The 15,876-nt window shown below is 32.7% G+C and overlaps 1 protein-coding gene and 1 non-coding gene across 2 annotated transcripts; both read left to right on the forward strand.

Annotated features, from left to right (window-relative positions):
- Positions 1–2,903: 2,903 nt before the first annotated feature.
- On the forward strand, positions 2,904–3,021 carry LOC129287334 (U5 spliceosomal RNA). Its single transcript, XR_008587655.1, has one exon. It is a non-coding gene; the product is annotated as a U5 spliceosomal RNA (small nuclear RNA).
- Positions 3,022–5,680: 2,659 nt separating this feature from the next.
- LOC129285098 (LL-diaminopimelate aminotransferase, chloroplastic-like) lies at positions 5,681–14,655 on the forward strand. The gene is made up of 10 exons (XM_054920649.1): positions 5,681–5,886; positions 6,008–6,084; positions 7,105–7,172; positions 7,902–8,018; positions 8,557–8,619; positions 10,071–10,175; positions 10,330–10,380; positions 12,344–12,664; positions 13,254–13,460; positions 14,123–14,655. The coding sequence occupies exons 1-10, from the start codon at positions 5,801–5,803 to the stop codon at positions 14,414–14,416; spliced, it is 1,389 nt and encodes a 462-aa protein (XP_054776624.1). The 5' UTR covers positions 5,681–5,800; the 3' UTR covers positions 14,417–14,655.
- The last annotated feature ends 1,221 nt before the right edge of the window (positions 14,656–15,876 follow it).

Below are 15,876 nucleotides of genomic sequence, written 5' to 3' on the forward strand. Positions count from 1 at the left end.
ACTTGTGAATGAAAATTAATATTTGAACATTTGAAAAATATCAGGATTTCAATATACGAACTTACGAATTGTTATTAAATTTTTACGATTTAAAAAAAAGTTGTGAATCTTAAAACATTATAAATGGTAATTGATATTTGAATTAAAGACAATTTGGTCACTTATATTAATTCCTTAATGACAAAAAAATCTCTGAAGATTTCATTGATATTATGACATTTTGAGGGATCAAATTATCATTTACATAATTTGAAGATATTTTATTCAATTTCTCTTGAAAGAATTACTTCAAACTTATCAAAAAAGAAGAGGAAAAGGCTGGAAAGAAAAAAAAAATTCATATATAAATTTAGGAGAACATATTCTTGAACACCAAATCTCTAAGACTCATAGAGTTAGCTTTTCTCCATTGAAAAAAGCCTCCTATACCTCTTTGCTGAGGCAAAGGTAAATTTGGATCATTTAAATTTAATTTGGACATTAGATTTAATATTTTTAATTTATATTTTTAAAATAAAAAATATATATAAATTGTAAAAAAATTTTAATAAATATTATTATCAATCTAATTGTCCAAATTTAATATGAAGGATCCAAATTTAATACTAAAAATTTAAATTAACTTTTCAAATATAATTTGGGCAGTGTAGATATATTCTGAATAGAGTAGTGAACTCATTAAAAAATTTTAATATTAAATTTGGATCATTCATATTAAATTTAAACTATCAAATTGATAAGAATATTTATTAAAAAATTTTATAATTCTTAAATAATTTTTATTTTAAAAATAAAAAATAAAAAAATTAAATCTAAACAAAAACACCAGAAATTCGAAATTATAGAAAATGCCAAATTTTTCAGTATAAGAAATTTAAAAATAAAATGGAGAAATGTATTCAAAAAAATATTTAAAAAATTTATCTAGTCTTAAAAAACTCTACATCACACTAAAATATTACTTCCTCCGTATAAAAATATAAGGAATTTTTAATCAAATCTCATTTTTCAATAAAGTAATATTTTACTTTTAATTAACCCTATTTTTTTTATATTTATCTCTATTAAATACTATACAATAAATATAATGTCATTATCAATAAGTGCACTTTTAAAAAAATAATAATTATAATTTAAAAAATTAAAAATATTTTATATTTTTAAATATTTAATTTTTTTAAAAAAATATTATATATTTTTTAATAAAGAGAATATATAATAAATTCCAACCTTTGAAATCCACCAAGCGCGGCTGCTCTCTTAGTCGCACACGTTATCCGGACGACCCCGAGAAAGACGAAAGGAAGGGCAAGTGATTGCATTTAAAATAATATGTGTGGTTCCCACGTTTTCTATTCATCTTCCCTCCCTGTTTTTTTTTTTATTGTTATTATTATATGCCCCTCCCACAATCCAAAGCGTATTTGTCATAAGTTAAGTTGGAATAATATTTTAAATAATTTAATTTAATTTTACCTAACCTGATTTAATTATTCATTTTTAAAAATTATAACTTAGAATAAAATGACATAGAATAAATTCATCAAAATTTAATCCCCACTCATCCCAATAAATTTTTAATTTATTTTAACATTTTAATTTAAATTTTTGGAATGTTACACTTTTGAATATGTTATGACAAAAAAGATATTAATTTATGATAATTAATAATTTTTGTTATATGAATATAATATATTAAAAATAAAAATAAAAATTGTAAGAATTAATTAAATATTAAAATAAATTATTTTAAATTAGATAAATATAAAATAAAGTAAGCAAATCTAAATTTTAAATTCACCAAAAAATATAATTAACAAATTTACATTTTAACTCCATATCGATCGGCATTTAAAAAATTATTTTTCTCACTTAAAAATTACCCAATAACAGCATTTAACATTTCAAAATTAAAAATTAAATTTTAAATACCAAACTTTAATTGCCAAAATGCACCTTTAATTGGCAACAAATTTTCCGTGGAAAGTGCGGGACAAATTCTCAACCCACAAATACGCGGAAAATTCTGAAATAGTGAAAATTTGAATTTATATTTAAATGCATAAAAATTATAAATTTATTTCTTGTTATAAAAATTATAATTTATATTTTTTTATATTCTAATTATTTGAATTTTTAACAACCCCAAGTCTTTTGTTCTCTTTCATGTTTAGTGTTGGTATATCTGTTACTCAGCCATTTTATATCTCCTTTTCGCCTCTTAAAATTAAAAACAAAAGTTAGCTCATTACTCCCACTATTTCATTTTTGCTTCAGATGTAAACCCATTTCTCTTATTCCTTTGAATATTTTGTTTATAGGTATTTTTTTCATTAGATGCAATTTTATTCGAGATACGGGCACTAAATATGGGTACATTTTTTAGTAAAGATTTGAATTTTTTTGAAATTTTTTTACTTTCCAAACAAAAAATTTTAAATACATGAATTAAAAATTTGAGGTTTTAAATTAAAAATTTAAATTTAAATATCATCTCAAATTATTGTTCCGTGAAATTTCCTATAAGTAAATTGTGTGAGAAATTTTCTCACAAGTATATTATATAAGAATTTTTTTTTTGTCAAAGCGATTTACCATATGAACAGTATTTTGTTTGCATTACCAAATAAAACTGTGCTATGATTTTTAATGTCAAAATGGATGTACATGGAAATACTTTTAAAATGTTAGGCATGTTTTGTTGAACATTATTCTCCTTTTCCCCACTCTTTCTTTTGTTGTCAGGTTATCGTGACTCGTATTCTTATGGCTCAATGGCGTTACGTGTGATAATTTGCAACTTATTAGCTAAACAAGTTTTTTTTTTTTAAATATTACATTTTAAGAAATACCCCATCCTCTTCTATTTGTTAGTCACATTTTAAAAGTCTTTTACCTTTCGCAGCCACGCAGTGAACACGGAGCGAACTATTCTCTTGCCTTTTACTGAAGAATACTGTGTGCTCGCTGCTTCAAGTGGCATACGCCAATTTTTGGGAGGGTCCAACCTTATGTGGGGTCCTAAGAAAGAAAAAGAAAGACTTTCGTCCTTAACGTACCTTCCCGTTTAAAAATAAAAATGTTTTTAAATTAAATATTATTTTTAATAAAGTAATTATTTATTTTTAAATAATTTTTTTATATTTATTCATATTTAATATAATTTTTACTTTAAAATAAATATAAAATAATTTATTTAATATAAATATTTTTAAAAAAGATAATAATTACACATTAAAAGATTATATTTTTTAATATCTAGCATTTTAAAAAATATCTTATATTTTTGAATGGAAAGAGTAAGTCATTTTTTTAAATTTTTTGATGCACAATTCTTAAAATAGCCTTCAGCACATCTTTAAAAATGTGCAAAATTTCTATTTTTTTAAAAAAAATCTTACCTCATATTAAATTACTCTTATTTAAATGTAAGAACAAAAATAAAAAATAGTTTAATTTTAAAATAATTTTACTGTAAAAAATTAATCATTTGATCTTTATAGTTTCCACCCAATTATAACTCAATCCTTCAATTTTGATTTGTTATAACTTAATCATTAAAGTTTTAAATCAATTATAAATCAATTCTTGAATTTTGCCTCTTGCAATTTAGTCCCTAAAGTTTCAACATTTTAAATAGTAATCCCTATATTTTAAAAAATAAAACTATAAAGATTAAAAATATTTTAAACTTTTAATATTTATAAATATTGAAAGGGTTTAATAATTTAAAATATTATTAATAAATGTTGGATTGAAAATTCAGGGACTAAATTGTAAAAGGTAAAATTCAAGAATTGATTTATAATTGAGTCAAAATTTTAAAAACTGAGTTATAATGAGTCAAATTTTAAAGATTGAGTTACGGCTAAATTAAAATTATAAAGATTAAATGATTAATTTTTTTATTTATTATTTTAATTAACTTATCTTGAGGAATGATTTACTATTCAGAGGTAATCAAATAGCCCCCCAACCCACCTGTATTCGTGTAAAATGGGTGAGTTTTAACTCTCCCGTCAAGAGAAAAAAACGAACTGGCTAATTAATGAAGCGGGACGAGCTACGGGTAACCATCCGGCTACCCATCCCAGCTTGTATATAAGTTTCTATCTGCATTTGAAAAAAAATAGAAACAAAAAAAAACTTTTGTAGAGGTAAGTCATCATACTGTCACGGATGATATTTCCGTGACCGTGTAAAGACCAAGATAATGAACGATCCGCTGGTTAGCCTCGCACAATATGGGTAAAGGGGGTGACATTAGCATTGGGGGTGTTCTGCCTCAGTCTTCGGATTGAGTGCACAACTGGTCGGGGGCTAGTGCCGCCTCCCTGATGAGCCCATGACAGGGCGAAACCAGTGTGATCCGTACGTGGTAAGGCTTGTCCTGAGGATTATGGGGTCCTCCAGGACACCGCACGGGCGCCATGTGCTGCGCTAGACTCTCAGCCCGTGACAGAGTGGTATCAGAGCAGGACGTACTTTACTGTCGTGTGCGCGTGGGGTCCCACGTTGGGACTGGTCGGCCTCGGCACCGCTCCAGAAAGGCCTCCGAGCAGGTGGGTCCAAAAGTGGGGACTCGGGCGGGAAGGTTGGCCGTTGTCGACTCCACTCCTGTTGGCTCGCGGGTGCGAGTGGGTCCGAAGAGTGCAGGACTCAGGTGGCCACTCAGCAAGTAAGCTGATGTGTTTGTGGCAGTACTGTGCGTACGATCCTTGGGCGGAGTCGTTCTCCCCTAGTACGAGGGCGTGCTAGATTGGGTGTGGGAGAATGTCACGGATGATATTTCCGTGACCGTGTAAAGACCAAGATAATGAACGATCCGCTAGTTAGCCTTGCACAATATGGGTAAAGGGGGTGACATTAGCATTGGGGGTGTTCTGCCTCAGTCTTCGGATTGAGTGCACAACTGGTCGGGGGCTAGTGCCGCCTCCCTGATGAGCCCATGGCAGGGCGAAATCAGTGTGATCCGTATGTGGTAAGGCTTGTCCTGAGGATTATGGGGTCCTCCAGGACGCCGCACGGGCGCCGTGTGCTGCGCCAGACTTTTAGCCCGTGACAATACGCTGTGTTTTGCTTCAAACTCGACGGCCTCCCCTAATTCCCTCACTCATCAGCCGCACCTCCCCCTCCCCCATCCGCCTCCCTCTCTTTAGTATCAACTAATCACCTCCACTCTTTAATCAGTCTCAATAAAGAAAAAAAAAAAAAAAAAAATTACAGACCCAACCATGGTGTGTTTATTCCCTTGCATATCTGCATCTGTTGCTTTGCAAATCATTCCTTTCCTAAAGTGCTTTTCTTCTCTTGTAATCTTGCAAATATCTCTGCTTCATTCTAGATTTGGTGCTCATTGACGGTGACGGGATTTGTAACTTGGGATTTGGATTTGGAGGGCTCTTTGTTTTAGTTTTCATGGATGAATGATGACATTGAACTGATAATAAAAATTTACTGAATATTATATTTGCAATATAATAGTGCATAATTTTATTTTTTTAAAAGATAAATATTTAATCAATTAAATTATAAAATTTGATTAAAATAAAATAAATTATAAAAATTTAATTTGAAATTGACCAAAATTAGAAGGATTTATGAATTAATTTTGCCTAATAATTGCTGGTTAACAGCCGTATCTGCTTTCGAATGGTCAAAAAAGGTTTATATGCATTTAGTTTCGCAACTTTTGCAGGCGTGCTGCAGCCACTTTTGAGCCCTCCACTGACGAGCGACTCCGCCCATCTCCACTTCTGGTTCTGAACGAAGCAGTTTTTTGCCATTATCTTACTTGAAGATGTCTTCTATGCTCTCCTACAATCTAGCGATCTCAATCTCTTCATCCTCCTCCACTTTCTTAGCTCCCTCAAAATTCAACCCGAGGTATTCGTTTCATCACAGATGTGATTCTTTTCTTGCTTTCTGTTTCCTCACTTTCAATGAGATCCGACCCAGAGAAGCTTACCTGCAAATTTTGCTTTTTTGCTTCATTTGGATGTTGTAGGAGTCAAAACGTGTCCTTGAATGTAAAAGATGTGGGCATATGCAAATGCGTCGTGGCACCCGAAGAAGTGCTTACCGGTATCATTAAATTTTCATATCCATTGCTTCTTTTCCTTCCATATGGTGAAAGTTGTGATTTTTTGTTGTTAGGTACTACTGGAGTGGAGGTCGGCAGTGTGAAGATTTTTTTTTTTTAAAAAAATTCGCGTTGACCTGATAGCTTGCTCATTGACTTTGAAAGTGAATTGAATCATGTTGTGTTCTTCTCTTTTTCTCTAAAGCAAAATTTAGTTTGTCAGGTTCATTAAGTAAAGTTTTCTCTATAGATTACCGAGTAATCGTTTCTGAATTGTTTTATATACTAGTAGTTGTGAGCCCATTGTTAGTTGCTGATGAATAAGTGAGCAAAACAAAGTTTCAAAGTTCAATGATTTTCAATGATCACCTTTTCTTTCCACAATCTCTAAATTACTTTTTCCACATTGTACAAATTACAATGATACTGGCCCTCGTTGTTTGGAGTTGGTTTCTATCGTCAAAGAGGCTTTTGCTAGCTTCTGGTAGAATATGTATTGGAAAAGTCATTGTAGACTGTATAATCTTTGAAAAATTGTTTACAAAACCAAGAAGTTCATGCGAGGTTCACTTGTGCATTTTGGGTGAATTGAAAAGGATATACTTTTGACACATTTATCTTTTGGTGTTAACGAGAAGATTTTAATATTGTTGGAAGAAGACTTGAGAATAATAATCTCCACTCTGTTAAATAAATTGTAGTAATGAAGTTTGAAACTCATTGAATATGACCAATTAATTGATGAATTCCATCCAACGAGGCAATTAATTTTGAACCTGGGTTCCTCGAATTTTAAGTATGATTTGATACAGTTGTTCATTCCATAACGTATTTTCTATACTTAAAAATTCTAGACAACCTTCCAAACCAATGTTTACAATATGTGAATATTGGCTGATTTATATTTGCATGACATTTCATATGCAAAAGAACATGCCACAATTAGAAAAGCTGAGAATTTATCCTCCTTTGTCATATAAAGTCAAGTGTGACAATATGCTTCCTTCCTTTCCATTTTGAAGCTTACAAGACAAAAGTTTCCCGCAATGCTAACATGGCGAAACTTCAAGCTGGTTATCTCTTTCCAGAGGTTTGTAATGCCATTTGACACTTTTTGCTTCTAGTCTTGTTCCATTGCTCTAGTGCCTTAGATTTGGTTAACTATTATGACTATCTATGGTTCTCCTTTAGTATTCATTTCCCCATTTTATGTTCTCTTTAGTAAAGGATTTCAAATATTATACACAAAGTGATATCTATGTCTTAGTTTGCTTGTTTTAGCTTGGCAGTTCATATGTTGAAGTTAGTTGGTGGTGGTCTAGTACTAGTTTTCATAAATTAAAAGAGAGAGAAAGCGTATGTAAACATTTGCATTGATTGATGTTTTTCTTTTAATCTTAACTGATAATGATCCAATTTCATTCTTATGAAAGTGAAAATTGTCATTCAAGTGATATTCAAAATGATGCTTTTACTTGCCTTACTCCTTACATGTTATATTTAAATGAAGTTGTTGTAATTGATTGATGTAGGGCAGAAAATAGTGGAAATGACATGTTTTGTCATAATATATGCTTCAAAATGAAGTGTTTGACTATGGAAATTTGTATGTCCTAAAGACTTATAAAGGAATGCAATAGAGGCAATATTCACCTTCTTTATTTTTTGTTTAATCTAAGTAAGCTGATTCAATGAGCACTTTTTCTTTGTTTTCCCTCCTCAAATTTTGAGTCTGTTTTTATTGCAGTGTTTGTTATTGCATTACTTTATAGTATCCTTTGTGCTGATATTCATGTTACCATTTTATCGTGGAGAGTAGATTGCTAGAAGAAGGGCTGCACACCTGCAGAAGTACCCTGATTGCAAAGTGATAAGTTTGGGAGTTGGTGATACTACTGAACCCATTCCTGAAGTCATAACTTCTGCAATGTCGAAGGTCAAGCTTTTGTTTGAATGAAGCTACTATGTCTTTTATTTTTCAAATTGTGATTTCCCCCCATGAAATTACTGCTCACATTGGAGCTTCATGATTCATAGTATCAAGGATTGTAGTAATGTTTGATGAAATGACTCAAGTGTTGCTTTACTCTTATTGTGCTTAACCATGTTAACTGTCTAACTTCTTGTCCCACTGAGGTACAATGGTCATGTGAAGGACAGTGTCCTGCTGTCAAATTCTCAAAAGATGTTTGATATGGACTTCATTCGATTTACAGAACAAGTTTCTCCCCATGTCCTTTGTTTTTTGTTGTAGCCATCTATATGCCATTCTACATGTAGTTGCATCTGCTTAGTTTCAGCTTCTATAATTCATAGAACATGTAAGAATGATATATTATGAATGCACACACACTCCTATTATTTTGCTGACTGGAAAGTGCCATGATAAATGATGCTATGTTTTACTCAGTTAAATGAAATGAGTGCTTTAATCGCTGTAAGCACTGAAATTGCTTTTTTATTTTTTGTATCAGAGATCACTTGCATTATCTACCCTAGAGGGTTATAGTGGTTATGGAGCTGAACAAGGTGAAAAGGTATGTGACTTTTACAGTTTCAGGAGTTATTGTTTGTTCATTCTTATATTCATACATCATTTCATCATCTTGCCTATCCTCTCATATCAAGTTCTAGTCATGGGGGAATAAAGTTTCACCTATGCTGATAGTTCGTTTAGGCTTATCTATCTCTTATTTCCTAGCAGAACACATTCCAAGAATTAATATCTGGCATTCATTATTAAATCACTTAAGCAAGATGCTAAGTGAAAAATTAGAAGATTCTTACTTGAATGTGGAGGATGCTTGCCTACATTTGATGGATCAAGTGCAACCATTGGGTCAAGAGCTATACCTGTTAGCTAGAGTGCAACTCTATTTCCTTAAGTGTTCTATAGGGGCTGAACCAATCATTAATGCCATGGGTTGGGATGTTCAGTCCATCGAATCACAACAAAGATGTTGGCCAAATCTCATCCAACAATTTCCTCCCCAACAATACTTGGGGGATTTAAATCCATGATCTTGCACTAATACCACTTGTAGGATCAAGCACAACTACTAGGCTAAAAGCTATAGCTACTAGTTGGGGTGCAACTCTGTTTCCTTGTCTTTTTGAAGGGTTGCACTTATCACCAGTGCTATGGATTGGGGTGTTAAGCCCATCGAATCACAAGGGAGGCATTGATGAAACCTTCTCCAACAACATTTACTCCTTAAACCTGCTTATATAGATTTTTCTTGATATTATTTTGGAAGATTAATTCTTGACCTGTAAAAGGTTTAAATGTGAACATTTGATAAATGGATATTCTGCTAATCTTAACATTTGCTATGCTCCAAATAAAATATAAAATGCATAAGAAATAAAGATTGGTAAAAGTAAAAGCCGCTTCTCCCATGTTTCTGCATTAGCTTTCACTTTCATCAGCCATATCTTCAACTCTCCCTGCAACAACTCCCACTCTAGCCTCGTGATTCTTCCTTCTAGAGTATGAGTGGAATGTATATCAATATCTCTGTGCCTATAGAGTTAGCCAAATTCTGCAGATTGGATTAGTATGCTATCATGTGTCTCTGGTAGCTGTTTTTTTTAGCATAAGTTAAATCTTGTAATTTCCTTTTATCATTTAATATATTTGTCATCTGTTTTTTTTTGGCATCAATATATCTTTTTTTTTTATCATTTAATATATTTGTCATTTGACTATGCTTTTTTCCTTTTAAATAAACTTTTTTTTTAAATTGATTTAACAAGGGAACAAACTCTTTGGATGGAGTGATAAATAAAAATCAGGAATCCATTGAATAAGTCTTAATGTTTATCCTTAGGAAAATTTAGTCATATAAAGGACAAGATTTGAATATGGGAGCTTTAGGTTCCTTCCATTTTATTTATAAGAGTATTGAAGACTAAATTTATTTTCTTGTTTGATTTTCCATGAAATTTAAGATTCTTGAAGAATGACCAGAATTGCTAATCTATGCAGCCATTAAGAAGGGCAATTGCTTCAACATTTTACAGTGATCTTGGCATTGAGGAAGGTGATATATTTGTTTCTGATGGAGCAAAATGTGACATATCTCGGCTCCAGGTTATCTGTATTCTTTAATTTGATGTCTAATTCTGCCTATACTATCCTACTTTCATTTGGGGCGGGGGGAGAAAGGGGGGACTTGAATTGGAGTTTTCCGTGATGAACATATTATTTCTAGATCTTAAGGTCATTCTCATTCTTTTCGTGGCAGATGATGTTTGGTTCAAATGTAACTATGGCAGTGCAAGACCCATCATACCCGGTAATCTTTATGTGCGGTTGTTCATTATAATCCATCAACTTCTTGGACGTTTCACTTTAGCTTTCAGAATGATGAATATGTTGAGTTTAATTTCATCCCTTGTCCCAATTGATAGGACATGTTGATGTTACTGTCATTATGGTGGATGATTTCAGTTCATCTATTGAGTTGTTCATGTTTTCTGATATGCAAAAAAAAGTTGGACGAGCAATGATGCCAGAAACATGTTTCTTATAAATAATAGTGCGACACATGGCAAATATATGTACTGCAACAATATAATCGTGAGAAAAATATCATCTCACGAAGATTTGTTGACAAAAACAAGTCAAGTACTAGAATTTAGACCTTAAATTAAGCAAATGAATAGAAGGATTTTTGGAAACAAAACTAAATTTGGAGTACTGTGTAATTTAAAGGAAGTGACATTATTAGTCCTCCAATTATTTCACATAACTCAACTTACCCCTTTTACCTTGCTAATAAAGGTGATGTATAGTAGCTTAAAGTTTGACTTCACCTCAAGGATTTTTCTGAATCTCCTATAGGCATATTCTTAGCTAACATCCCACTGGATAGCACAACCCCTAAGCTAGCTTTGTCAGGCTAATGAGTATATTTCTATCTCATGGGCAAAACTATTGACCCATGCTAGTAAAGTCTAGTCACACAACTCAACTAGAGGCTTGGTTCATAACTCCATATCACTTTTCCAATTTGCAGCTAATCAACTAGAAACATGAAGGAAGCAGTTGAATTAACTTATGCTTTCCATCAGTCACAAGGGAAGAAAGTGAATAAGCTCTAGCATATACAAAATCTATACAAAAGTTCATAACAATCCTAGATACAAAAAATAGTTACTTATTACACAAGAAACTCTTACCCATTAGTTTAAACCTTCCAAGAAAAAAGCTTTTTGGGTATATGACTGGTCAAAGATGCTACTGCCAATTTAAAATGTGGGATACTGACATATGGAAGCACATATAAGCTTAAGGTTACATTTGGAATGAGAGGATAACGGAGAAGAAGGTAAAGTTTTCCCGTCAGTTTGAATCTAAATTCTAAAATAAATTCTTCCCCTTCCCTTCTACATTCTCAGTTCAAGCATAACCAAGAGTATGTTCTGATGGAGGGATAATGGAGGCAATGGGAGTGGAAAAGAGGGTTATATTGATACATATTATTTTATTTGGTAGTTATTAATTAAGAGTTGAGGATAATAAAAACTTTTAATTCACCTTCCAAAATCTTTCAAGTCTCCATCCTTATATTCTTAAGTTGATTTACTTTGGAGGAGTGAAACTATCATTTAACTACCACTTTCACTTCCTTTATCCATTTTCATTGGATTCCTTTCCTTGCCTTCCCTTTTCCTCTCAATTCCTAAACATGCTCTGTTTTTGGCAGTGCTTTAACATTTTACTGCTCTTGCGGATTGGTTTCTTGTCAAGAATAAACTTTCTGTGATATTCCAATGATTGCCAGTAGTGTAACTTGTATGAATGCCTGTCTTAATGTAACACTGCTCGTTGTCTCTGAGGAGGATTTCAAAATTTGCCAACGAACCTTAGGGCTTGCAACTTCTTCCCCATGGTTGAACACATGTCATATAGGCACTTTTAATTGACGGTCAGAATTTTCTTTTTGTGTGACAAATTATCTATATTCATTCTACATGGCTGACTGGTTGTTCATGGCTTCATGCTCATTCATAATTTTCTTTTGGAAAAATTCCAAGATTATATTTGTGCATCACTGAACCACAACACTATCTCTTTCTGGTGGACAGAATAGGAAAAATGGGGGAGGCTATTACAGATTCGTGCATTTGGAGTTAGCATATATCATAAGAGATGATGAGTTATGCAAAGAATAGAGTGAACGTATCATATTTATTCTGCTCAGGTTACCTGGCTTGTATCGTATATTTGTAAATGTGGTGGTATTTTTTATGCAGGCTTATGTGGATTCCAGTGTTATTATGGGTCAGACTAGCCAATATCTGAAGGATTCTGAGAAGTATGGAAACATTGAATACATGAGATGTGGTCCGGAAAATGGTTTCTTTCCTGATTTGTCATCAACTTCTCGAGCAGACATAATATTTTTCTGTTCACCCAACAATCCTACTGGTGCTGTAGCAACAAGAGAGCAACTAACTCGACTTGTTCAGTTTGCCCAGGACAATGGGTCTATAATTGTCTATGATTCTGCATATGCAATGTATATTTCAGATGACAAACCACGCTCCATCTTTGAAATTCCTGGAGCCAAAGAGGTTATACCAGAAGTCTTTTCTATTTTCTTTCTTACCAGAACTGATTCTTAATGAATAGCATTTTGTCAACTAGTAATTTGATCATGATGCATAGCTGATTTCAAAATTGATAGTAAAATATAATTAGTTTATCATAGGATGCATCTGGTGGATTCTTCTCTTATTCAATGTAATGTGCTGCTTCGAATGTTCTACATGTTACTGTTCAGCTTGAGGCCATAGCTTAAATATTTTTGGAAAATATAATTTTTCTTTTCTTTATTCAGTTATGAATGAGTCAAGGCTTGTTATTGTTGTTGTATTCAACTATAAGTGGTTTATCATTTAGGGTTGGATGTATATTGATGTCAGTTATTCTGATTGCTCTTAGAGCAGGATTCAAATATTCATTTCCATGAATGTTTGGCATGTCCAATACCTGTATGCCTCAGTTTTCATGTCAGTGTTTCATAAGGCTACAGCAGAGTTGTACAGGTTTAATACATAGCAGCCAATGGAATTTTTTTAGGACTCTTCTTTTGACCATCATGTAATGTCTTTTTCGTTTCTATAGCTTAGTAACATGTTTGAATCCTTACAACTATTGCAGGTCGCGATTGAGACAGCATCATTTAGTAAGTACGCTGGTTTCACTGGAGTTCGGTTGGGATGGACAGTGGTTCCAAAGCAGTTATTGTTTTCAGACGGTTTTCCTGTTGCCAAGGATTTCAACCGTATTGTATGTACTAGCTTCAATGGTGCATCCAATATTTCCCAGGCAGGTGCTCTGGCCTGCCTCTCACCAGAAGGCCTTGAGGTCAGTTAACTCTTCATTGCACTGGAGTCTTTGAATTCATTTCACAAGCATGCCAGTTTCATACTATATTCCACATTTATTTGATCAAGTTCAATGAACTCAGTTGCATATCATTAAGAATGTCTGGCTTCTCTTCTTTCCATGTGATGCTTTTTAAACTTCTCTTATTTTGCTGTCATTTCACATTGCATGCATTAGCCCCACTTTTAATTTGTAGTTAATGATGAACTGTTATGACTTGCTTTTGGGTGGCAAAGTTGAGTTTCTTCCTTCCTCTTCTTCACCTTGGATAATACTCTCTTCCGTCCAAAATATACGCATTTTCTTTCAACTAATCTTGGTCCAAAATATAAGCTACTTAATATTTGAAAAAATTTTGTTTTCCATTTTACCCCTTGTATTTATTAATATATGTTGTGTTTGTAAATTTATGATCTTCTCACTCATCATAAATTGGAATTAAAGGTAAAAAGGAAAAACAATATATATTTTCATAAGAATAAGGATTTTATTGGTGTGCAAATTATTGTTAGAAGCTGCTTATATTTTGGATTGAAGGGAATGTTATTTGGGGCAGAGGAATATCTGATTTGAACAGCTTTTGTGAAACCTAAGAACATAAAAGATAAACAGTGTAATAGAATTGCTGAAATTGAATGCAGGCTATGCAAGAAGTTATTGGATTCTACAAAGAAAATTCGAACATAATTACAGAGACGTTTGAGACTCTTGGATTTAAAGTATATGGAGGTAAAAATGCTCCATATGTGTGGGTCCATTTCCCCGGCCGAAGTTCATGGGACGTATTCGCCGAGATTCTTGAGAGAACTCACGTGGTTACAACACCTGGCAGTGGTTTCGGACCTGGCGGTGAAGGTTTCATCAGGGTTAGCGCCTTTGGCCACAGGGAAAATATTTTGGAGGCCTGCAGAAGATTCAAGCAACTTTACAAGTAAGAATTTATTTAGAGTACATCACATTATTAATTTATTTAGACTTTTAGATCTATTTCTATTGGGGATGTTTTTGACATATTTATTTAATCCAACTGCAAATCTTAGGTCTTGAAGTTAAGACTTCAAGATAAGTTAATTCAACTCCATTGATCAGTTGAACCAAATGCTATTCGGTCAGATTTAAATCAGGTTATTTTGTAATTTGACGAGAGATACAATTCAAGGTTTCATTTTTTTAAGTGGAGGATGAGCAAGGCGGTGATGCTACAGGTCAAGAGGTGTAGGGGTGGAAGGAAGCACATAATTTTGAATAAGTGGTTTCAAGAGGTAAGGAAATGAGCTTAAGCATACGTCCAACGTCACGCTTAATCCAAATGACCTGATTTGTTTGAGAACCTTTCATAACATGACAAGAGTTAAACAACACATCATAACCTAAGGTTAACAAGTTGGCCAATGGAAAGGGGTTAAATTCTAATGGATGGAACAACACAAGTGTCACGGGTAGACAAAGAAGGTAAGAAAATAATGCCAGTATGGTTGACAGGCATTTGAAAGTTGGTAGTAGTATGTATGGGTTGAATGGCAGAATTAGGTGATATGGAAAAGGAAAAAAAAAAGATGATTGGCCACTCACGTGATTACAACATGTCAACATGCAGAATCATAGAACGGTGAAAGCAATAGCGTAGAACGATAGTTGAATCCATTTAGAATAACAAAAATAGACTGTAATGTCAGATTTGTCGTGTTGTGAAACGCAAAGATGGAGAGAAATTTAGGGGGGGAAAAACACAAAGATGATAAGGTTAGGTGTTGTGTGGAGAAGGCAAAGAGAAGGAAAAATAGAGTGGTCTTCATTATTATTGCAAGTTGAGTACTTTGAGGACTGAAATTTGTGAGAGAAAAGTGATGAGGGTGTGGTGTGGAGATAGGAGCTTTTGCATGGCTTCTATTTATACAGTTCCACTTGGTGAATGTGCTAACGTACGTACAGTAATAGTGAAAATTAACATGAGGAAGTTTAAAATTAGCATTATGTAAATAGAGTAGGAGGGTTCTACCTTTTGCTTTTAGTATCTTGAGAAAAATATAATATTTCGAGCAAGATATAATCTTTGTTGTCGATGGAATTTACTCTTTATATTTACAAAAAAAAAGGACTATTTTGATCCATAATATATAGCAGTGGTAATGGTAATTGCTTCATGATTTTAAAAAAAAAATTAGTTAAAACCTTAACCTTACAAAAAAAAAAGGCCTAAATTGTACTTAGACCCTCTAATTTTATATAAAATTTCACTTAAGTCCTTTAATTCAATAAATAAAGTGTCTTTTCATTCTTCTAACCCTAACACCATTAGTGTCAAATGATTATTTTTGTATCAATCATTGTTATTTTAAAAAATTAAATTTAGTATATTAATATTTAAGAATGTTTTATTAATATTGAAAAGGTC

This window comes from Prosopis cineraria, unplaced genomic scaffold (assembly GCF_029017545.1).
Source record: "Prosopis cineraria cultivar Desert tree isolate PC_DT_omini unplaced genomic scaffold, ASM2901754v1 PC11, whole genome shotgun sequence".
Lineage (NCBI taxonomy): Eukaryota > Viridiplantae > Streptophyta > Magnoliopsida > Fabales > Fabaceae > Prosopis > Prosopis cineraria.